The 23,662-nt window shown below is 34.1% G+C and overlaps 1 protein-coding gene across 1 annotated transcript in view; it reads left to right on the forward strand.

Annotated features, from left to right (window-relative positions):
- The first annotated feature begins 6,862 nt into the window (after positions 1-6,862).
- The window catches only part of LOC107028962 (endoribonuclease Dicer homolog 3a), a 53,465-nt gene continuing 36,665 nt past the window's right edge, over positions 6,863-23,662 (forward strand). The window contains exons 1-7 of the mRNA XM_015230219.2: positions 6,863-7,056; positions 7,151-7,331; positions 13,197-13,310; positions 14,962-15,096; positions 15,209-15,278; positions 21,378-21,442; positions 21,555-21,686. Of these exons, the coding sequence (XP_015085705.1) occupies positions 6,944-7,056; positions 7,151-7,331; positions 13,197-13,310; positions 14,962-15,096; positions 15,209-15,278; positions 21,378-21,442; positions 21,555-21,686 (810 nt within the window). The 5' untranslated portion in view covers positions 6,863-6,943. The remainder of the gene's footprint in view (positions 7,057-7,150; positions 7,332-13,196; positions 13,311-14,961; positions 15,097-15,208; positions 15,279-21,377; positions 21,443-21,554; positions 21,687-23,662) is intronic.

Consider the following 23,662-nt stretch of genomic DNA (forward strand, 5'->3'; position numbering starts at 1 on the left):
CAATTTCTTTTGTTATGATCTGCTCTTGTACAAATTGAACATGTCGCTATTGTCTTCATTCTTGGCAACTTTCCAACTTTTCTCACTTAACTAATTTTTCCTTTTCTGCTCTTTGGTGACTTACCAGGTATTTTTCATGCTTCAGGTGGTTCAACTATTAGGTTATTATTTTCGGGCCTCATTTTCATGTTTGGAACTAGCTGAATAAAATGAGAATATGTCTTCAGATATGGCTTTTTCCTATACCAGCTAGAAATTGTTTGTGATGCATTCATGTTCAAGTGATTCATTATTGTTACACTATATGCATGTGGAATATCTTTTAATTTCCTAGATCTGCAACTACATTTCTGTTGACCCATGTTCACAGTATGCTTGTATGTGCTTCTAACACTTCAAATTCACCATCACCATTTCATTCAATGTTACACTGCATTGAATTTTGTTATATTAGTATTGAATACCAGCACTGTCATTGAAGATATTTCATCTGTCCATATATCATGAACGCTCATGACTTACTCACCCTACTTATCATTTAATCCTAATTTCTTTCAACACGATTATAATAGTCTTGTTCGTAGGTTCCAAGATTGAAGTATTGAATCTCTTTGCTATGTTGTTATTTATATTATCACATTTTGAAAAAGTTTGGAAAAAAACCTTTGCAACATTTCTCCTCATTATATTTGATAAGATCTGCAACTAAATTTGTTCCCAACTTGAATAAAGCATTTTTATTGTACTTAAAATGTGCCTAAAAACGACTCTAGCACAAGTCCAAAATTTCTTTTTTCTCTCCATGCCTCTTCAATTTTGTGATCAGTTTGCTAGTATGTGTCTAGCACACATTATGGAAATACTTCATCTGTAGAAGCTATTAGTTTCCATAGTTGCAAAATAATATAATAAGAATAGTTAAATTTTGATCAAATTAAATTAAAGACAAACAAAAATCAGTTAGCTTTTGCATATCACTAATGATAGTGATGTGAAATCATTTCCAAGACTAACATCATCTTGCATAATGGTCATGAATCATTTTTATGTAAACTTATTTTCAATACTAATTACTGTTCATAGTATTGAATACAATAGGTTGTTTGTATCCGTAGCAACATCTATCAAAAGTTGATCCTTACAAATTTCTTTTGGAAAACACCATCCAACCTTATCCATCTTTTGCATCTTTGTTGAAAATCCTTTTTCATAGCATCAAAACATATATAAAAAGAGTAAAATTGTTTCATTCCATTTTTTGATTTTAAATTTGTAAGCTTCACAACACAAGTGCTATCAAGATTTGTTTGGAGTAACACATCCATGTAGTCTAGGATTCTGTTAAATTTTGTCACATGATTCCTCATAATTTTCTTTAAAATATTTTTTTCGTTTTTAAACAAACTGTATTGCCTACATGAACATTCAATTTTTTCCTCACCAAATCTTTTATTTCCAACCTTTTATACTATGTTGAAAAATAATTTTATCTTTTAGATACTTGCATAATTATTTTTTTTTGAATATTGGTGGTCCTGGTATATATGTACCTTAGATCGTATGTCTTTATAGTGAAGTTTTCACTCCTTTCTTCCTTGCTTCCTACAACAATTGTGGACAATCACTTTTACACTTGACTCTTACTCTAATACTGTCATTTACATACTTGTTTAACTCCACTCATTTTTTATGACATATTTAGTAACTATTCCTTTAAATTTCTTTACACTATCAATTATCAAACCACATCGTTATATTACAACATCACAAATAGAATCATATATCACTCTATTACTCTTCTTTCTCCCTCTTAAACTTCCTCATTCAAGTTCATCATAAGAAACATGTTGTTCTTCTTCCCTTTGAAAACTACCACAATCAGAACTATCATAGTATGACTCATCCTTTGTTAGCTTACCTTGAATTTTTTCTTTTGCCTTTTTCAAAATGTTCATACCCTTCATCAAATTCAACTTCACCTAAAAAAATCTTTTGTTTTTCTTTCTTCTTTCTCCTTTTACTTTCTCTAAACTTTCTCATATCTTCCTTAACAATCTCTAACTCCTTATACACATCACTTTCACAATCAATGGACTGGTCAGAATAAATAGAATCATTGTTTATATCTTTCTTTGCATTTTTGGGCACTTTGTTCAACTTTTTCTTGAACAAAAGATTCAGTTCAATCTATTGAAAAATAACCATCATCACTTTTTTGTTAGACACCTTCAACCCCAACATCCTCAACTCTTTCACTAGGTGGAAAGGTAGAAGGAAAACCTAACTCTAGAATTGATTTTTTTGGTTGTGCTGTTAAAAAATCATCAATTTTTTCATGTGTATTAAAAGACTCACCACTTGACTTATAGATTGACTAATATGACCTTCAGTGGGACCCATATTCTCCAAAATAGTGTCATGACACATATTGTGTTCCCATCATGCATAAATAATGTAATGTTACAAATGTTCATGTCATTTTTCAAATGCACCAGATTACCCCCTAGAGATGAAACTGCATAAGTTTTTCCTGACTTACTAATCCCAAAAACTTAGCATAATCAGCAAGTTTAGGAATTGACAAATGATCTCCATCCATATTCTCTACATATTCAATCCTACCCCCAACATATACTGGTACTACCTCATTTACCAAGATACCTCCAAATTTGAACCTTGAATTGAGATACTAAGTAGCCATAGTGAAAATCTACAATCACAATAATAATTAATATGTTGTACAACACAACAACAATAAAACATATGTAGCAACAGAAAAACAGAGGCAGAATAATCAAATTTTATTCATAAGCATACAATTATACAAGGAAATTATAATGTTTAACAATACAAAACATAATACATGAATCGAAACTCTAAAATTCCTACAATATTGATTTTACTCAATAACATACAAATATACATAAGAAAATTATAAAAACTGCAACATTTAACAATATCAAAATTGAATATTGAAATCAAAACCCTAAAATCGTAATTTTACTAATAGGTCCTGATTTTTTGAACTAGTTACCAAAAACCTTAATACTCATGTATGTATATGTTGAACAAGTTCATAATAAATACAGTCATTAAGTGAAATTCTAGTTAGAACTATCAAATCCCTAATTGAAAGATCAATAAAAAAACTCAATCTGCAACTATGGCGAAATTCTAGTAAAAAAATATGGCGAAATCTTAAAAAAACAGGACAAAATATAAATGAAAAAGTAAAAGAAACAAACAATAATACATCATAAGATTAGATAATCACTTACTTGGTAAAAATTTTAGACAAGATAAAAATAAAATCAATCAAACGCTTCAGGAATTAATTGAGCAAGAACTTCACGTTTAAGAGCTGCAACTGACCAAAATTCAGAAAAGAATTTCGCGAAATCTGCCCTTTACTCCATCAATTACACTTTTTGAAGAATCAAAAGGTTTGAAATCTGCCCTTTACCCCGTCGATTACACTTCTTGCAGCTTAGTGAGAAGTTTAGTCAGGAAGTTTTAATTTAGGGGAGAAGGTTTGCCATTTATTTTATCTAGGTGGCTAATATTTATTCAATTGGAAATCTATATCACCACTTTTGTCAACCTGTCATGCGCGTGTAGACACGATTGTAGTGATTGGACCATACAAGTGTATGCGATGGAGGAATAAACAAGGATGGGGGGGGGGGTTAATTAAAACGAAATATAGTTAAGGTGTACAGTGAATAAAAAGCTTCAAGTTTAGGGAATAATAAGCACGTTCGCCTATCAAAAAAACATGTCCAAGTGAATGAAAATAAAAAGATAGACTTGAGAATGAAGTATATCTTACCTACTTCTTTTTTGTTATTTGTTAATACATTCACAAATCAATGAAGAAGATAAAGGATAATCTTGAACGTGAATCTTCATGAAACTAAATAAGTTATACCATAAGACATTGTAAACTTACAAATTTAAGTTTAGAGGTTGACATAAAAATTATGAGAGTTAAGAATATTATTAAAGTAAAATTAAAGAGTGTAAGTTGTGGTAATAACTCCTTATGAATAAATTAAATATTAAAGCGATACTTAAAATTGTAAATGATATTATCATTTTATGGTTAGAGGTGAGACAAACAAATAAAAAAAAGAATGTGAAGAGTTTTTGTTGTAAATGTTCTTCCATTAATAAAATATTTTTTGTAATAAACTAAGTAATTTACTCTTACTATACAATATTAATTTAAATAAGAAAAAAGGCCAAATAAAAAGAAAAAGGATAAATGCAAATGAAGGTCATACAAGATATCACATCACCTTATTTGTGTTTCTCCTTCAATATCAATAGAAAATTTTATTGAGAAAATTACGCCAATAAGCAAATATATACTAGTTAACTAGCTAATATAACTATAGTTTGAATTAGTTACAGTTTTCGACTTGTTGTTAACTGCAATTACATTGCCTATATGTTTACATATACAAATTATACATATTTATATATACAATTATATGATAGATATGCAAATACAATTATCCTTTCTCCACTCTCTACCCTCTTTTGCTCACCTCTCTCCTCCTTCTCCCAGTCCCACTCGCCAAATATACAAATACATATATATAACAATTACATATATATAATTATTTGACAAAAATACATATGCAATTCGATAGATATACATATACACTCTTCACTCTCTGTCCTCTCTTGCATGCCTCTATCCTCCCTCTCCCAATCTTGCTCACTCTCCTCTCTTTAACACCAAAATATGAATCGTAACTAATAAATTATAAAACATAATTAAATTATTTTCGAGTGACTATATGCAAAAATTATCCATTTTAAAATAGTAACTTCTCCTACCAAATATCTTAAGATTCCTTAATTATAAATTTTTATAATACCTTTTATCACATATTCTAGGACCGCTTAATTTTAAGTATATATCTACTAATAATATTTATTAGGACTCTTTAATTCTTAAACTATATTCTTCTCGCCATCTATTTTATTATTCATTATTTAAAGATTATTAAATAATAATTTAAAGAAAATTGTAAAATGTCAATGTTTGTAACAAATTTTAAAGTGACAAAAAATAAATTATAATCACAATAAAATAAGAAGAAATATAACTTTATTAATAAAATTTTTGAGTATAATTCTGTTCCTCTCTTAATTTTACTCTCCTTAAATTTATTCATGATTCTAAGACAATAGATTTGACCTCTGTATGAATATTGCGATAAAAAGTTCAATCAATATTTCTCAATATGTTTATACTTGTAACATAATATAAAATATACAAAAAATCATCGAATTATACAATTACCAAAAGTTAATTAAAAAAATAGGACAAACTCAAAAATCTAATTTAAGTTCATAAAAGAAAAAAGTTAAAAATTAATATATATCGAATCACTCTTAACAATGATACAACTTTAATACATGAAAATCTATCAACTAGTTTTGTTCTCATCAAGTACTATACTTTAAAAACAGTCTCACTAGATATTAGCTAAAAAAACAAAAAAAGAAAAAAGGGAAGTTGTCTCACATTTACGTGGCAGTCATATATTGAACCTGTAGAGTGGAAAAAATAAAAAAAAAGTAAAAGGTCAAATTTTAATTTTTTCAAAATAAAAATAAAAAGTAATGCTATCTTGATTTTAATTTACTTTAAATTATTTTTTTATTATATAAGCTCAAAATTATATGTTTGATCAACTTATAAGTCATAATGAAACTTAATTATTTATTATAATTTCTTTGCTTCCAAAGCCCAAGTATCGTGAAGCAAAATATTCAAATACAATTAACAATTTTTTTTATATATTATATAAATTTAGAATACTTCAAAATATTTTAATGAAAATGGACAAATATACCGTTTAACTCAATTTTGTAATTTTAAGTAGTTATTTCTTTATTAAATAAATCGCATGTATATCCAACTGTTTAACAACTGACACATTTATTTTCTTTGTTAATATACTTATTATTGAATTAATGAAATAAAAATCTGAAATTGTTTTCTTTTAATCCAAAAAAATATCACATAACTTAAAAAATTTACAAACTTCAAATTTTATCCGTCCAGACTCGAACCAAATGAAAAAAAAAGTTCCCAAACCCTCTTCTACACAATTACAAAATGATTTTATGTCGGGTCCAAATAAAAGAGTTTTTTTTATTGGGTAGAGTTTGGATGAATAAAAAAAATAGGTAAGATTCTTTTTTAAAAATACATAACATTTAAAATTGAAAAAAAATAATTTTAAGATTTCTAGATTCAATTCATTAATTAAAAGGGAAAATATACGTTTTGTTAGACGAGGATGATATACATGCACCATTTTATTAAATATTGAGAATATATATATGTATAAATATTATTTATTTAATGAGGAGTAAATTTGCTTTTAGGCAAGAGAATATTTTCCCGCTATATTTTATAGTGGAGTTTCATTAATGTGAATAATTTACAAATAGTTAAACACACTTTTTATTAATAATAAGTGTATAAATGGTCTAAAAATATAATAAAAGATAAAACGAAAGAATTTTGAAAAAAATAAAAATAATTATTTTCATCAATAATATAATATTTTTAATTTCTTGTATTATAGAATTTAATCATATAATATGGAACCAAAACAAAAAAAAGATTTTTAATTTAGTATTGTTGTTCAAATAAACCACATTTTGTAATTTAATTAGATTGACATAAATAGACTATCAAAAAATGGAGTATATTATAAATTAAGGAATAAATTAGTTTTACACAAAAAAAAGAAAAGAAAAGAAAAAACTCAAAAAAGTTCATTTATTGGGAGGAATAAAACAATTAACAAATATATATAATGTATATGTAGAGAATCTCTCAGTACATATTTTAGCTCTTCACGCCCTCGGCATTGCTGTTGAAACTTTGAAGATTCTCTTTGAGAAGAAAGACAAAATGGAGGAAGAGAAGCAAGAAAACCCTTTGAAGAGAAACTTTGAAGCTTTTAGTAGTGAAGCTGAAAAGATGGATGTAGAGAAGAAGAAGATAGAGGAGTTTATACCCAGAGAGTAAGCAAAACTATTTGTTTTTTTTTTCTTCAATCTTTTGTTTTGTGCTAAAACATGTAGTTGAAATTGCATGTTGGGGTTTTTTTGTTTTCAGGTATCAGTTGAAGGTGTTTAAAGTGGCTATGAGGAGGAACACCATTGCTGTACTGGATACAGGGGCTGGGAAGACTAATATAGCAGTGATGATGATTAGAGAAATTGGGATAACGTTGAGAAATGATGATGAGAAGAAGTTGATTGTGTTCTTGGCACCAACTGTTCATCTTGTTCATCAGGTATGTATCTTAAGAGAATGTGGTTTAGAAACTCTTGATTATGGAGAATTGGTATATGTACTGAGTGCCGTTTTCCCCTTTTTTTTCTCAAAAAGGAAAAGAAGAATTGGTATATGTACTGAGTGCCCTTTCCCCCTTTTTTTTTTTCTCAAAAAGGAAAAGAAAAGAAGTCCAATTAAGCTTGCTGTTGGATAATTTTTTTTCTTTTTTACTTCTATTATCTAATAGCAGTTACTTTGATTTCTGCCTAGAATCATCAAAAAGTTAATTTTTATTTTGATGAAGTAAGATATTGTATTAGAAAGGCATGAAGGAGATGCAAATTACATACACAAAACATGATTAACTCATGAGAACAAAAACACCAATCTAATGAGGGAGTTAGCCACAAGCAAAAGAATGGTCGCTAAGCCATGTTGAGGGAGCTAATGAAATCCAAGAGGGGTAATATATAATTTACAGGGGATAAATTGATCCGATGGAAAAGGTTAACAAGGCAAAAGGATTTCAAACTGCTAATTGGACTAGAGACACCATCAAAACATCTTAGATTCCTTTCCTTCCTAATACACCAAAAAATGCATGATGGGATCATCTGCCAGGTCTTCTTGATGGGGCTATCAACTTCTCTAAGACTCCAAGCCTTAGAATAGACATATAACAAAAACTATACTAATTTACAGGGGAGGAGACACTCCAAGCCTCAAGAATTGACAGGTTTCTTTATTCATCAGAATGGAGTGAGATGTTCAGGGCTATCAAACAAAACACAATGCCAAGAGTATTTTCAGATCATAAACCCATCATCCTGGAAAGTGGAGATTGGAAGGAATCACCATCCTACTTCAAATTTGAGAACATGTGGCTTCAAGCAGAAGGCTTCATTGATATGATAAAAGGATGGTGGCAGTCCTACATTATTCAGGGAACCCCAGACTTCGTGCTGTTGCAGAAACTCAGAAACCTAAAGAAAGACATTTCTAAGTGGAACAGGGAGGTGTATGGAAACATTGAAACCCAAAGAACTAAAGCTCTTTTGGAATTGGGGAAGTTGGATCATTTAGCTGAACTCAGAACCCTTTCAACACAAGAGAAAACACAGTCCTTGAATCTGAAACTGCAACTTCAACAAATTGCAACAACTGAAGAGATCTCATGAAGGCAAAAATCTAGATGCTTATGGCTTAAAGAGGGGGACAAGAACAAAAAGTTCTTTCAGAGAATGGCCAATTCATATAGAAGGGGTAACTCCATTGACAGACTGAGAATAGGAGATGAACTGATTGAAGATAAAGGATACAAAAAATGGCATTCTGGAGTATTATCAACAAATATACAAGCAAGCTGAATCCTGGAGAGCCTCAGCTGTTTTTGAGAACATGTCCACTCTTAGTATGGAAGAAAAGGAGGAACTTGAACTTCCTTTCACTGAATTGGAGATCTCTAATGCTCTTATGGCTTGTGCCCCTGACAAAGCCCCAGGACCTGATGGTTATACCATGGCTTTCTTCCAAAAATCATGGTGTTTCATTAAAGAGGATATACTAGTCGCTTTCAATTTCTTTCACCAGAATTGCTAAATGGCGAGGTCTTGTAATGCTTCTTTTATTGCTCTAATCCCAAAGAAGAAAGGTGCTCTGTAGCTTAAAGACTATCGGCCTAAAAGCCTCATAGGTAGTGTCTATAAGTTGTTGGTTAAAATCCTAGCAGAAAGGATGAAAAATGTGATGAATTCTTTAGTCTCGGGGCATAAGAGTGCATTTTTAAAGAAAAGGCAGATAACTGATGCATCCTTGATTGCTAATGAGGTGCTAGAATAGAGAATCAAGAGTGGTGAGTCTGGGATCTTATGTAAATTGGACATAGAGAAAGCCTTTGACCAACTTAACTGTGCCTATCTAGTCAACATACTGAAACAAATAGGATTTGGTGATAGGTGGATAAGATGGATATACTTCTGCATTCAACAGTGAAGTTCTCAGTTTTGATCAACAGAAGTCCAGTTGGATTTTTTTCTACTCAAAAGAGGTTGAGGCAGGGGGATCCACTCTCTCCGTTTCTATTCATTCTGGCTATGGAAGGACTATCTCAGTTGCTAGCTAGGGCTAAAGAACTTCAATGGATTCAAGGATTTCAAGTAGGCAGCAATCCAGCCACCACTGTCAATGTCTCTCACCTTCTTTATGCGGATGACACTCTCTTTTTTTGTGGAGCTGACAGGCAACAAGTCTCCAATCTAAACACCACCCTTATAGTTTTGGAAGCTATCTCCGGACTTTATATTAACATGCTCAAAAGTGTTATATATCCGCTTAATCAGGTGGACAATCTAGAGGAACTTGCTGGCATACTTAGTTGCAAAATAGGGTCGTTAGCCACCACCTATCTAGGTCTTCCCCTAGGGGCAAGTTTTATATCTTCTGAAATTTGGAATGGAGTTATTGAAAAAATGAAAAAGAGACTTGCTACATGGAAAGTGCAGTACCTCTCAATGGGAGGTAGGCTCACTCTCATCAACAGTGTACTAGATAGTATTCCTACGTACTGCATGTTTCTATTTCCGATACCAGGTTCAATTTTGAAACAAATGGATAGGCTCAGAAGGAGATTTCTATGGGAAGGAAATAATCTCACTCACAAGTACTCTCTAAGTAAATGGAAATCAGTAACTCAACCCAAGTTTCAAGGAGGCTTGGGAATCAGAAATCTCCAACTTCACAACAAGAGCTTACTGATGAAGTGGCTCTGGAGATATGGACAAACTGAGGCTGGGTTTTGGAGAGACATCATCAAGGCTAAATATGGCATTCAAGATCACTGGTGTCCAATGAAAAGCACTGAACCCCATGGTGTTGGGGTTTGGAAACACATAAGCAGTTTCCAAGATAATTTCTTCGAGGACAATCCTTCAAGGCTGGTAATGGACTCAAGATCAGATTTTGGCAAGACAAATGGCTTGGGAACACTAGGCTAAAAGACTATTTCCCCTCCTTGTTCCAGATAACCTCCAATAAAGAAGCAACTATAGCCCAATACAGAGACAACAACTATTGGACACCTATTTTTAGAAGGAACTTCCAGGACTGAGAGATCAATGACCTCCTTTCCCACTTAGAAACTCTGCAAAACACTACACTGGTGGTCGAAGATCAAGACAAGATTCTTTGGGGTAATTCTAAGGAGAAGACCTACACTGTGAAAGAATGTTACAAAATTTGAGCTCCCAGAATGGCATTCAACTAATTTGGCCTTGGAAACATGTCTGAAAAACTAGGCAACCCCTCAAAGTTTCTTGTTTCACCTGGACAGCCTTGAAGGAAGCATGTCTAACACAAGACAACCTCAGGAAAAAAGGTGTAATCCTCATCAACAGATGTGTCATGTGCAAGCAAACCAATGAGAGTGTTAATCACCTTTTTTTGCACTGCCCTGCAACAATTAGCTTATGGTATTATTTCTACTCTATGCTTGGCCTACAATGGGTAATGCCCTACAACATGAAGGATGCTTAGGCCAGCTGGATACTGTGGAAAGTTGACAAATCCATCAGAAAGATCTGGAGAATGATCCCAACAACCATTTTTTGGAGCATATGGAAAGAGAGAAACAACATATGCTTTAATGGAATATCAACCTCTTTATGCACTCTTAAAGCCCAATGTCTAGTTAGTTTATTAGCTGGCACTTTTTTGCCAACGTAAACAGTGTGGATAACCTTTCGGATTTTGTTAGTTCCCTATCTCTAGTACAGTAGAGTAGTAGGGTTCCCTATTGACTGTTTCACAAGTTTTTGCCAAGCTAGCTCCATATTTTCTGTTTGGAGCAGCTTTCTTGCACACGGTGCTTTTTGATGCTTTCTAATGTCATTTAATTACTTTATCAAAAAATCTTCCAACTACTTCTTTGACACTCTGTGGGAGAATCCAGTTGATACTAGCTATTGAAATGAATATATTCCAAAGAGCTGCTGCCACTGGATTGTGCAGAAACAGATGATTCACCGATTCCAGGATATTGAGGGACATGAATCATCAGTTTACGAGCTGATGTTCCCTCCTATTTAGATCGTCCAAGGTTAGGATAGCATTCCTGAGGGTAGTCCAGGTGAAACACTTGTTTTTAGGGGGTAATTTAGTCTTCAAATCAGTTTCCATGGCCTCTGGTCTATCATGTCATTTGAAGAGCACAACTTGTGGTATCCTTCCTTCACTGCGTATATTCCTTTTTCAGAGTTGCCCCATTTTAAGCTATCAGGCAAGTGAGAGGTCATTGAGGCTCCTTCTAGAGTTCTGAAAAAATCGAAGAGCTCATTAAGCTCCCAGTCCTGAAAATTCTTTCTAAAGCGAGGAAGCGGTATCAGAGACTATCCAGTAAATAACAGGGTGGGAGACATTTAGAGATTGATTGTTAAGCGATCTATCTTTCCAAAATTTAACTGAGCCTGAAGGACACCTCTTGGAAGAATTCCTCCCTTAGCTTGTTAATATACTTCCAAGGTCCAACTCCATATGGGTCATTATTCTGCTTGGTAACGTAATAGGGTATCTATTTTCACTCCTCAGCTTGAGGAGTCCAGGTAAGAATTGAGGAGTGGATTTCCAAAAATAAAAAGACAAATAATGATTGTGTTTATTTTTCTTAGCAAGCATGTCTCTCAGTGGAGTTCTTTTAAGTGTTGACCTGTTTTGCCTTGAACCTTACAATTTTTTCTTTTCCTTTCTTTCCTTTTTCTTGAACCTGTATGTGAAATATCATAACAATTACTTTATTAATGACTAATAAAAAAGGTTCAATTAGTAAAGAATTTTCTCCAATTTTACCAGCTAATACTGTAAGACCTTAATTTAATTTTGACAATCTGCATGTTGGCCAAATTGAACAACTGTCAGCTTAGTTAAATCGAAATGGTATGTTGTAAACAAAACATGCTAACCATGGAAGGAATAGCTGGAATGCAATCACTTTGATGTCTACTTTGCTAAAATGTCTCTAGATAAGCATGATTCACTGCCATTGTCTCATAATATTATTGTTACTGCTATTATTCCTTTTGTTTATCCAATAACCAAGAAATCCTTTAGGGCTAGTGGTGTACAGTGCAAAACTCAGCGGATTATGTTCCTGCCCCTCTGTTGTCTTTATCTCTTTTCTGAGAAATGACTTCATTAAACCATGTTCATATATTGGAGTATGAATGTATGATACTTTGACTAAAAGAAGGAATATATAAATTTGATAATTGTGGTGTCCGGACCAGCTTGCGCGCACCTCGACTAGTTTCACGGATACCTGCCATCTCCCACCAACAACAACAACAGGTACCTGATAACTCTGTCCATCAAGGGTAGGAAAGATGGGAAGAAATCACCTAGTGTTTTTGTCATTATTGTGATTTCAACCTGAGGCCTCATGGTTCTCACCCACTTTATTGAGGTGACAAGCCCAATCATGAAGCAGTGGGATTGGTGTATTCCTAGTTCCTATACACAAATAGAAGTCTCTAAAAGATATGAAAGGAGAGAAAAAGAGAGTAGTGATCGAATTGATTCCTAACAATGCCAGGATGTAACTGTAGGTAACCCTAATTTGTCCGACCCATATCCAGTTTGCCAGCAAGCTTGGAACAAGCAATTTGTTTGTTTCCAATTCAAGAACTCAAAACTTTTAGAGCTTCCACTGTGCTGTATAAATTAAACTCCTTAATGAGCATGCCTTTTCCCAAAATTATGAACTTTAGAGGGGTTTTGAGCACTAAATGATTTGCATCAACTTAAAGTTTGAGTTTGAGCTGTATCAGTTTGGTACTTTGGAATGTGTTCAATTGTTGATGATGCTAATCCTTGTTTATTTACAACATCATTGCAGCAATATGAGGTTATACAACATCATACACACCTTGGTGTTCAAGAATATTATGGGGCCAAAGGAGTTGATGAATGGAATGCAGAATCCTGGAAAAAAGAAACTGATGATAATGATGTAAGTGGTTCCCCTTTTCTTGGTTTTCTGTACTGAAGGTGTTTGTGCTGAAATAATTGTATGATAATCGATATGTGCCATGCAAAGTTAACTTTTACAATCACAAGATGACTAGCTCAACTGTAGTTCTGTAGTCAAGATATTATCATTTGACAAATAGTCACGTGTAAGAATCAAAGAGCTTCCGTTGATCATTGAAGTAAATCCCTTAAATAGGTCAAGTTACACTATGCATAAATCTTCATATTCTGCCCAGTTTGCTTTGTTTATTGGTTTATTGTAGGGCATATCTCATCGCAAGATTCATCGACTGGAATCCGATTTTATTTCCATTTTATTTAGTTAGTAGAACCTTCTAACTATATATTACTCGTCGACAAATTCTCCTGTTTCTCTTGTTTTTTTCTCTAACGACGGGGAATTCTAAATTAATTACTTATCTTATTTTTTCTTTAATTAGAAATTCTTTAAAGATTTCTATTTATTTCTATAAATAGAATCAGGAGGTCTTTATTTTCATTTTTTTCTTAGTGATTTAGAATAGAACACGTAATCAAATAGAAGAGAATGTATAGGAATTGCCATCTGAAGATTTAGAAGATCTTGTGTCGATATATTTCTTTATTATTATTAAATTAATATTTAATAATAGTATTAGGATTCGAATCCAGGTGGAAGGGTTTTTCTTGGTTGAATACAGAGAAAGAAGACTGCCTTTTTTTGTTGTGCTTCGCTAGGTCGAGGTAAGTAAGGTATACGAAGGAAAAGCCTAATTGACAATGAAAGTGACCCCAAAACCTAATAGTCTCTTCGACTATCATGATTCAAATATTTCTATGTAGAAGTTATTTATTGCCCTTATTGAGGTTATGGGCACTGCAGTAACTTGTTGATGAATGACAAAAAAATGTCAAATGATCAGCCCTTCTGATTTTTATGATTTCAGTGCTTAAATTTCTTGGTCTACACAAGAACGTATTTAACTCGAACACTCTGTGCCTAGCATGCCGCTTTCTGGTTGTACACTTAATATTTTAAATTTAGTGCCACACTCAATGTTCTCTGCATGTTAGTTGTCATCTTAGGTTGATCGAAAGTCTATTTAAGCCAAATTCGCTGATCAGGTCTAAGCCACATAGAATTTCAGACTAGTCTGACCAATTTCTTTGCTGATCACATGTAAAAAATGTTCGTGTGATCGCTCTTGGCTACCAGAAATTAGATATTTGTTTAGTAGTCAATCTTAGTTAGCAAAAATGTGCATGCATGAATCCTGATCATACGAGATTACACAAGTCTTCTGTTACCTCTCATTTAGATTATTTGTGAGTCTGGCACACATTCTTTCTCTCATTATCCATAAAAGCAACTTTGTTGGTCTCTTAAGTGGGTTGGGTTAGAATAAAACAACATTTTATGTGCTTGGAGGAGATAAAATTTGGGGTGAGAGTGATCCTATTTCTAAGTCTACATCCAACTAGAAATTGTAGACACTATCAGATCCAACATTGGACTCTGTCATACTACTTTGGCTTGAAACCTCTGCGATCTTTTTCTTTATGTTGACTTCTTCTTGAGCAAGGCTACCTATGCTTTTTAGAGTAATTTATGGATGGGCTTTAAATATTTTATTGGTATGCATTTATTATAGGTTTTGGTTATGACTCCCCAAATTTTCTTGGATGCACTGAGAAAGGGTTACATAAAATTTGATACAGTGTGCTTTCTGATACTAGACGAGTGCCATCGTGCCAGTGGTAACCATCCCTATGCTAGGATTATGAAGGTAAGCCTCACTTCTTTCATGTGCCTTTTTCCTTATTTCTCTTCTCAAACTTTTCTCATCTTATCGTTATCATGTTGGACATGCTCCCGTGCACTCTCTATAATCAACCAAGGAATTCTATCATCTCTCCAGAAAAAGATCGAAGATTTTTGGGATGACTGCTTCCCCTGTGATTAGAAAAGGTAACTTTTGGCCTTCCTCGTGCTCTGCCTACTTCTCTTTTCCCAAATCACTCACACATCAATAAATAAATAACTAAAACATGGATAAAGGTGTTTCAAGGCAAAATAAATTCTGTAATGCTTATGACAAAAAGGGTGCAGTAATCCCCATCCCCCCAATCATTTCTTCTTTCCTGTGATTTAGACCTGTGGAATTCTGTGTTTTCTTTAATTATCAATGTGTCACATGATAGCTCTAGTGACAAATATTTAAGTTTCTGGTGACTTGAGTTATCTGAAAAGATATAGAAGAGATCTTTGTTCTTGCTTTGCTCACCATTTTCTATTTTGATACAATTTTACTTACGTGTATCGGTGTAAATGTTGCAGAAGTGAAATTAGATGCTTGAGATCTCTGTTTTTTTTTTTTTTTGATTAAGTGCAATAGAGTGGAAGAGTTTTGCTGTTCTTAACCACTTCTTACATGCCATAGCTCTTGCTACTTTGCCATTTTCGTTCTTCACTTCCTCATTAGTTTTTGCGTTCACTGTGTCTTTTATTGTTAGAATAGGAGTAGGATCAAGAAAAAGATCTCAATGTAATAATGTAGAGATACAATTCAATAATATTCTTCTCCGATATTTTTCACATTCATTATAGAAGAATATTGTTGCCTTTCCTCTGCCATCTGTTGATTATATTCTTCGTTTTACTAATGTACTATATTTATTCTCTTATATTTGTTTTACTTCCATGAAAAATTAAAAGAAAATTGCCTACTGAAATTATACACATGTCTGCACGTGTGCATACTTGCATCACCTTGTAGTGGGATGTAATCAGTTCTCAATTTTATTGAGGAGCTGACCGAAGATCTTGTTGGTGGCTGCTTTTGTTTGTTATATTTATATTAACTTAAATAATTTCTTGTTATTTAGGCTAAGAAAAGAAATGCTTGAATCACTTGGTATATATACCGGAGTCTTTGACTTCCACTTAGTTATTCTATGAGCTTGCTTGAGCACATTTTTGTGAGGTTCTTCAGGATGTGTATGAAAGGTCTTATTTACTTACATGGATTGATGTAATATATTTGCTTCATAGATATATGATTATTGTTGTTTGTCTAATCTACTTATCCTTGATTACATTTATCGAAGTTTATGATTTTTCTGCATGATACATACCTGTAAAAATGTATGTCTTTTTTGGATAAACTAATATAAACATGTAAAGATAAATGATAAACCTGTATGTCATATATAATAGACACGATGTAAAGTATCTTATGTCATACCATAGTTTAACTAGTAGTAAAATATTTTATGAAGTAGGTAATGTTACATGCTAATTCCTACATGATTTTCCTTTTGTAACAAGTGCACAAGTATAATTTTGCAATCATTTAACTTTTCACAGTAAATATTATATGAATGAAAAGAAAAGTGACATCAAGACTCGTGGGGATGTCATTTTGAATTAGTGAATTTGGTGAGAAGTACGATACATCTCGGAAAAGGTTGCATCTGCTAAGACAAAGTACTTATGTGTAGTAGGATCATAACAGTTGTTATCCTTTTGGGACGAGAGTACCCAAAAAGATATATTTGATGGACTTGGTTGAAGTTTGTCATTTTGGTTCAAGATCCTAGACCCAAACACTCATGGACATAGAGGAAACCAAGGTTGATCCTGATAAAATATTGAGAACTCTTGTGTTAATAGAAGAAAACATGCGATTGACTAGCTAACAAACTGTCAGAATGACATCAGCCAAAGGCGAAGCTCAACATGAGCGTTAATCGTTAATGTTCGAGAAGTATCGATCAGATGCCTATTTTATGTTCAACAACCCCATGTTCATGAGGAGTAAATGCACAAGATGATATACGTAGAATATCTTGTGGAGGCATAAGGGAAGAGATAGGTGAAGAAAAATATTCTTGTGCATTGTCACTGGTTAGTTTCGTTATAGAAACACTAAGCTGGTTACAAATTTCAACACAAAAGACTTGAAAGATAGAAAACAAGTCAAATCTATTTTATTTTTTTGATAATCGTGGTGTCTGGGCCAGCTTGCGTGCACCTAGTGCACTAAGAATATTCGTCATCAAAAGTGATAATACTAAAATCTGAAGTAGACTGACACAACTTGGATCCCATATATCTGATAGGACAATAATGGAGATACAACCCTATTGTTAATTTATTTCAGAAAAGAGTTGTGAGTGTTTTCCAAGCTGACATGATTCATACTCTAAAGAAGACAGACAAAAAAGACCGTTGGATGTCCTAAACAACTATGAAGAATATCAGGAGAGGTAGCATAACTAAAAGTGATAGGTGTGTTCTGATTGGATAATTGGTACAAGCTGTGTGACTTATGTCTTATTCTAATCATCTATTTGGCATTCCCTGTTGTAAGTTTTGGTACCAAAATTGTACAAACTTATTCATTCATAGATATACATATTTTTAGTGTAGAAAACTGAACTAACTGGCAATCAAATCCCTTGGTTGTGGCAGATTTGAGAATCAAGGGATGATTTTATTGATCTAATATCCTAACCTATTCAATATCATAACAGATATGGTTTTATAAGATCAATTTAAATTTTACAAAATCAGATCTGATCACACTTAGATATTTACAAATCAACACTCCCCATCAAGTTGGCATGTAAATATCTGTCATGCCTAACTTGCTTACAAGAATTTCAAAGTTTGGTTTGAACAAGCCTTGTGTGAAAATATCTGCAATTTGCTCATTTGTTGTGATGAAAGGCATGCACACGTTTCCTTCTTCAATCTTCTCTTTTATGAAGTGTGTCCACTTCAACATGCTTTGTTCTTTCATGTTGGATTGGATTGTGAGCAATACTTATGGCGGAATTGGTAACACAAACAACCTTTTTAGTTCTTCCATCATTTTTTTGAGCCAAATCATTTCATAGATCCCATGGGCCATAGATCGATATTCAACTTCAACACTGCTACTGGCTACAACATTTACTTTTTACTCCTCCAAGTCACGAGGTTTCCCCAGATAAACAATATCCTGATGTAGACCTCCCATCAATAGTAGATTCTGCCCAATCTGCATCTGTAAAACTTTCAATGCCTCCAAGTCCAGGATTTCCCCAGATGTAGACCTCCTATCAATAGTAGAACCAGACCAATCTGCATTTGTAAAGCTTTCAATGCCTCTATCTTCACCTTTTCTGAAAAATAATCCTTTTCCTGGTGAACTTCTCAGATATCTTAGAATCCTCCAACCTGTACACCGCTTCTGGGTGCTCCTCCTTCGGAGAGTGCATAAATTGACTCACTAAGCTTATAACAAAAGATATATCAAGTCGAGTATGTGATAAGTAGATCAACTTTCCCACTAGTCTGTGATATTGACTTTGGTCAACCAAAATTAACTTCTTTTTTTCCCCAAATTTTATATTTGGATCAATAGGTGTTTCAGCTGGAAGACAACAACTCATGCCTGTCTCTTTTAGAAAATCTAGTACATACTTTCTTTGTGACACCATAATACCTTCTTTTGATCTTGCTACTTCCATGCCAAGAAAATATTTCAACTAACCTAAATCTTTGATCTCGAGTTCTGAGGCCAATTGTGTCTTCAAATTTGTATAGGGTTTTGGGCAAAGGTTTAAGCACCTTTTAGATGCTTGTAAAGTTTCCAACTTAGCACCTTTTTCTGGGATGGCTAAGTTTTCATTGAATAAAATTGTTACTTGTCTAGAAAAGGAAAGCAAGAAAATGCGCTCATGCAGAATGATTCACGCGTGGTGATTCTGGAAGATTGAAGAGCAGTCCAGTGTCACCCCAACAAAATAGACGCATGCATCAAGGCAGTTTGCCAACGAGCGAAGACGATTGCTCAAGAAAGGTAGGCCGCCTTTATATGTTTGTGGGACGGTAGGCCACCTGGGGGTCGAGGGCTGCTATTTGTACTTTGCTCAGGTCATCCCTAAGAGAGGCTATTTCAAGTATCTGTGGTCTTTTAGTTCAAGGTAATGAGGAGATCGACGATGACTTTACATGTTGTATTGGTGCGAGATGGGCGAATGGAGGCTCACCTCTAGAGTCTTGTATGTTAAGAAGGTACCGCCAAAACTTAAAGGAAAATTCTATATAGTGGTGGTTAGATAAGTATATTGTATGAGACAGAGTGTTGGCCAGTCAAGAATTCACATGTTCAGAAGATAAAAGTTGCGGAAAGGAGAATGTTGAGGTGGATGTGTGTGCATATTAGGAGAGATAAAATTAGGAATGGAGATATTATGGAGATGTTGGGAGTGGTTTTCACAGCGGTTAAGATGAGGGAAGCGAGACTGAGATGGTTTAGGTATGTGAAAAGAAGATGTATAGATGCCTCGTTGGTGAGAAAGGTTGGCAGTGATAGTATAGGATAGATAGAGGCAAGCTGAAGTAGTATTGAGGGAGGTGATTAGACAGGATGACACATCTTAATCTTATTGAGGATATGACCTTAGATAAGAGGGTCTAGAGGCGCAATGTAGGGTAGAAGGTTAGTTGGTAGTTGAGCATGCTCTTGCTTTACTGTGGATCGGATTGATGGCCGTACTTGGACTTTCTTTCTTACCAGTGGTATTGTTACTATTCTCATAGCTTCTTGTTTTTTGATTTCATTTATCACATGTGTTTTTTGTGCTTCGGTTATCACATTATTTTGTCGTAATTACAGTTCTTTCCTTGGTGTTTGTTGTGTACTACTCTTATTTCACATTATTTCGTTGTGTTTCTACTGTCATTTTTGTATTCCCTTTTTCAAACGGCTTGGAAATGCTTAATTTTAAGCTGAGGGTCTATAAGAAAAGCTTCTCTATCTATCTGTATGAGGTAGAGATAAGGTCCGTGTACACTCTATCCTCCTCAGACTTTACTTGTGGGATTACACGGGGTATGTTATTGTTGTTATTAGAAGAATAAGGATGTATACTAAGCTTGTTTTGAACTTGTAAATATGGCTTTTGTGGTGAAGATTTATGTAGTGTTACCTTTCTTAAAAAAGAGAGATACAATGATTCTAAAAAACTATCCGAGACGCATTGTCATTTAACTGGTCTAAGAGTTTCTTATACACATTTTAGAGCTTTTGTATTGACTTTTTCTTTCTCAAAATCACTCACTTTCTTTTCCGTTGCTATGCCTAACTAAGTTGCTCGAACTCAGTGTGGGTGTCTGATATGGGTGCAGATCTAGAGGTCGGATCCTCTATGACCTAAATTTTAGGTTTCGGGCATACAGATCCATGTCTGGATACGAGTGCGGGGATATGACTAAAAATAGAGTTATAAAACCTAAATTATGAGATATTATGTAGAGAGCTCGAGGAGAAAATAAGGATCAAGAGGAGAATCTTGGAAAGAGATAAAGGAAAGGGATCTTTACTCTTTTGGTGTAAAGTAAGAGCCAAAAGAGATGGTGGAGATTGATTTACTCATGTATATGGTGGTCCGAATGGAGGGAGAGAAATGCCAGATGTTTCGAAGATAGGTCCAATTCCATTCATAAAGTCAAATGGAATTGTATTGTATCTTTACTCTTTTGATGTAAACAATTATGTATAGAAGATATTGGTCAGATTATAGATCTGATAGGGAGACTGTAGTTTAACTTTTTGGTGTTGGTCAGCATATCCTTAATGCAGAAGAATACAAACTTACCTATTTCAAAAAAAAAAAGAAGATAAAGGGTAGGGGGTGGCAATAGAAATTTATATATACAAACGTTTTCCATTTTCATCAACTTCAATTTATATATAAAAGAAAAGTTTTGATTATAGAAATCATTAAATCTGTCCAAAATTTCACCCTAATTTGGTCGATGTATCCAAAACTGGTTGACCAAATCGGGTACGAATCCCACAGCCACAGCCACAGCCACACCCATGTTGTGCCGACACGGGTGCGGCACCGAAGTGAAGAGTCTGAGCAACTTAGATGCCTAAGCTTGGTTGGTCATCCTTCCAAATTTTTGATATGGATATATGCTGATAATTTTGATTTCAGTTGTCTTAGTTTGTTCTAAAGTGATATGGGTTTAGATCTTTTGTAAATTTACTAAGTATACCCGCTCGATCAGGTGTTTCATCTTCAGCAGATTGCGAGGAGCAAATATCAGAACTTGAAAGTCTTCTTGATTCCCAGGTAATCTTCTGGCAAACCCTGTCACATTATTGCAGGTGGGTAGCTGGTCTCTTAGCCCTAGTTAGAGTGGTGGTTCCTAATGTATCAGTATATTGTTTTTCTTCTTGTATAGGTATATACACTCGAGAACAGGGTGGAGCTGGATGAATTTGTTCCCTCTGCTAAGGAGACTTGTAAATTCTATGATCCAATAGTGTTTTCAAATACAGAATTAAAGGCAAAGTTGGAATTTTCATGGTCAAAGGTAAAAGCCCATATGCAGATATCATATCAAATAGGACAGTGTAGGATATTATTGTTAAATAACTGATATAGCCCTTACATTTTACTCTATCTCCATTTGGCTCTTAATGCTTATTTTTTCTTTCATATCCCCAATTCTTTAGATTTTGAAATCAAGGGCAACCTCTTTTCATTGCTCACTATGAACAAAATATTATTTTGAGGGAGAAGTAAACGTTTAGAAATGGGAAAGAAAAATTAAGAGAATGTGCAAAGACAATTCTCTTATACCTAAAAGCATATATGCACATTTTACAATATACACATCCAATAGGAGACTTCACATGTTATTATATATGTACATTCTTAATAGCTAACTGCTGTTCTGAAGTTGGTGTATATATATCGTATGTAGCTAACCTGTTATATATATAATTAGTTCATCACCAACAAGGAACTTGGTGAATATTTTGCAAGTTTGTCGTTTGACTAGGCAAACTTAGTGATAGTGTATCATGACAGTAATTTTTCTTTGGTAAAATGATAGTCAATTTTGACGTGCTTGGTCCTCTTATAAAACACAAGATCAATGCAACATGAAGCCCGACACAGAACTTCAAGAAAATTTGACCAAAAAAGGGAACACCCAGCTACTGTCTCAATGGAAGGACTCACAAGCTGGAAAACCTGTTGGAACTCGCTGAAAAATTGCCAGAAAATCTACCAAAATATTGAAAGTTATCGGAACTTGAAGAAAATTGTATGGGTGAGCTTGGAATATCCCGATGACCCTGATAGGAAACAGGATTGATCGAAAAGGTGTTCGGTAACTGGCTCACACGTCTGCCGCATGATGTAAATCTCGCCAGAGAAGATTGCTTCTGATGGCATGTGGGAGCGCGTGCAATGGTTTCTATCTGTGGGGTTTTGTGGGTTATTGTTGCAGGAGAGTGAGGGACCCCGTGGTGGTGTTGGTTTTCGTTCAATACTGACAACATGAAGTTGACACAAAACAACCCAAGAAAGTTGCCAAAATTTGATGCACAAAGACTGTCTTGACTAAATTTTCTTGCCTGATGTTCCCCACAAATACTCTGTAATCTTTGGGCCTAACTCAACTCAAAATCTAGCTCAAAGGGGTGAGGATTGCCAAAGATCATATAAAGAGACCAGATCATCATCCTTCTGATGTGGGACTCAACATTAACAAAAAGCAGGGAGCATTGTGGACACTTTACTTGACATGTTATGGTAAAAGGAAAGACAGTGAAAAAAACATAAAGTTTTGCGAGTTGGGTTTAGTTTTTGGGAATTGTCTGTAGGTATTATCTTTGTTAGAATAGAAATAAGTATTTATAAGTATTTCCTACTTAGAATAGGAATAGGAATAAGAATAGAAATAAGAATAGGAATAGGAATCCTAGTCGGAAAAGGGTTCCAATGTAGTGTCTATAAATAAGGTCTCAATGTAACAATTAATACACACAATTCAATTATATTCTTCCAATATATTTCTTACATGGTATCAGAGCATTGGTGAGAATTTCAAGTCACCGGTGTCAAATTTCGGTGAAGACGGTAGGATTGATTTGTGTCATCTTTCATTCTGAAAGTGTTGTGCAAAAGACAACACCGTCACGAGGCTCGGGAAGCTCAAGCGACCAAACCCCAGCCAGACCCCCCATAAAATACCCTCCAACGCGTCCCCGCGCGCCGATCGGAGGTGGGAATTTTTCGGTGAGATCTGCTCACGCATCGGTGCGTGAGTGCTGCTCCAGTCATTTTTTTTCGAGCAATTTTATTCCGTTGGGTCGCCTTGTATTTCCACAAGAACCTGGGCAGTTTTCTCCAAATCCGATCACCGGAGTTAGGGTTACGATAATTTTCAAGCAATTTTCGGCAAGTTTTCGGCAAAATTAGAACTTTTAGGCCATTGTAGGTAGATTCCGGCAATTTCAGCAAGTTTCTTACTCTTTTCAAGCCCCCCCCCCCCCCAAA

This window comes from Solanum pennellii, chromosome 8, assembly GCF_001406875.1.
Source record: "Solanum pennellii chromosome 8, SPENNV200".
NCBI lineage: Eukaryota > Viridiplantae > Streptophyta > Magnoliopsida > Solanales > Solanaceae > Solanum > Solanum pennellii.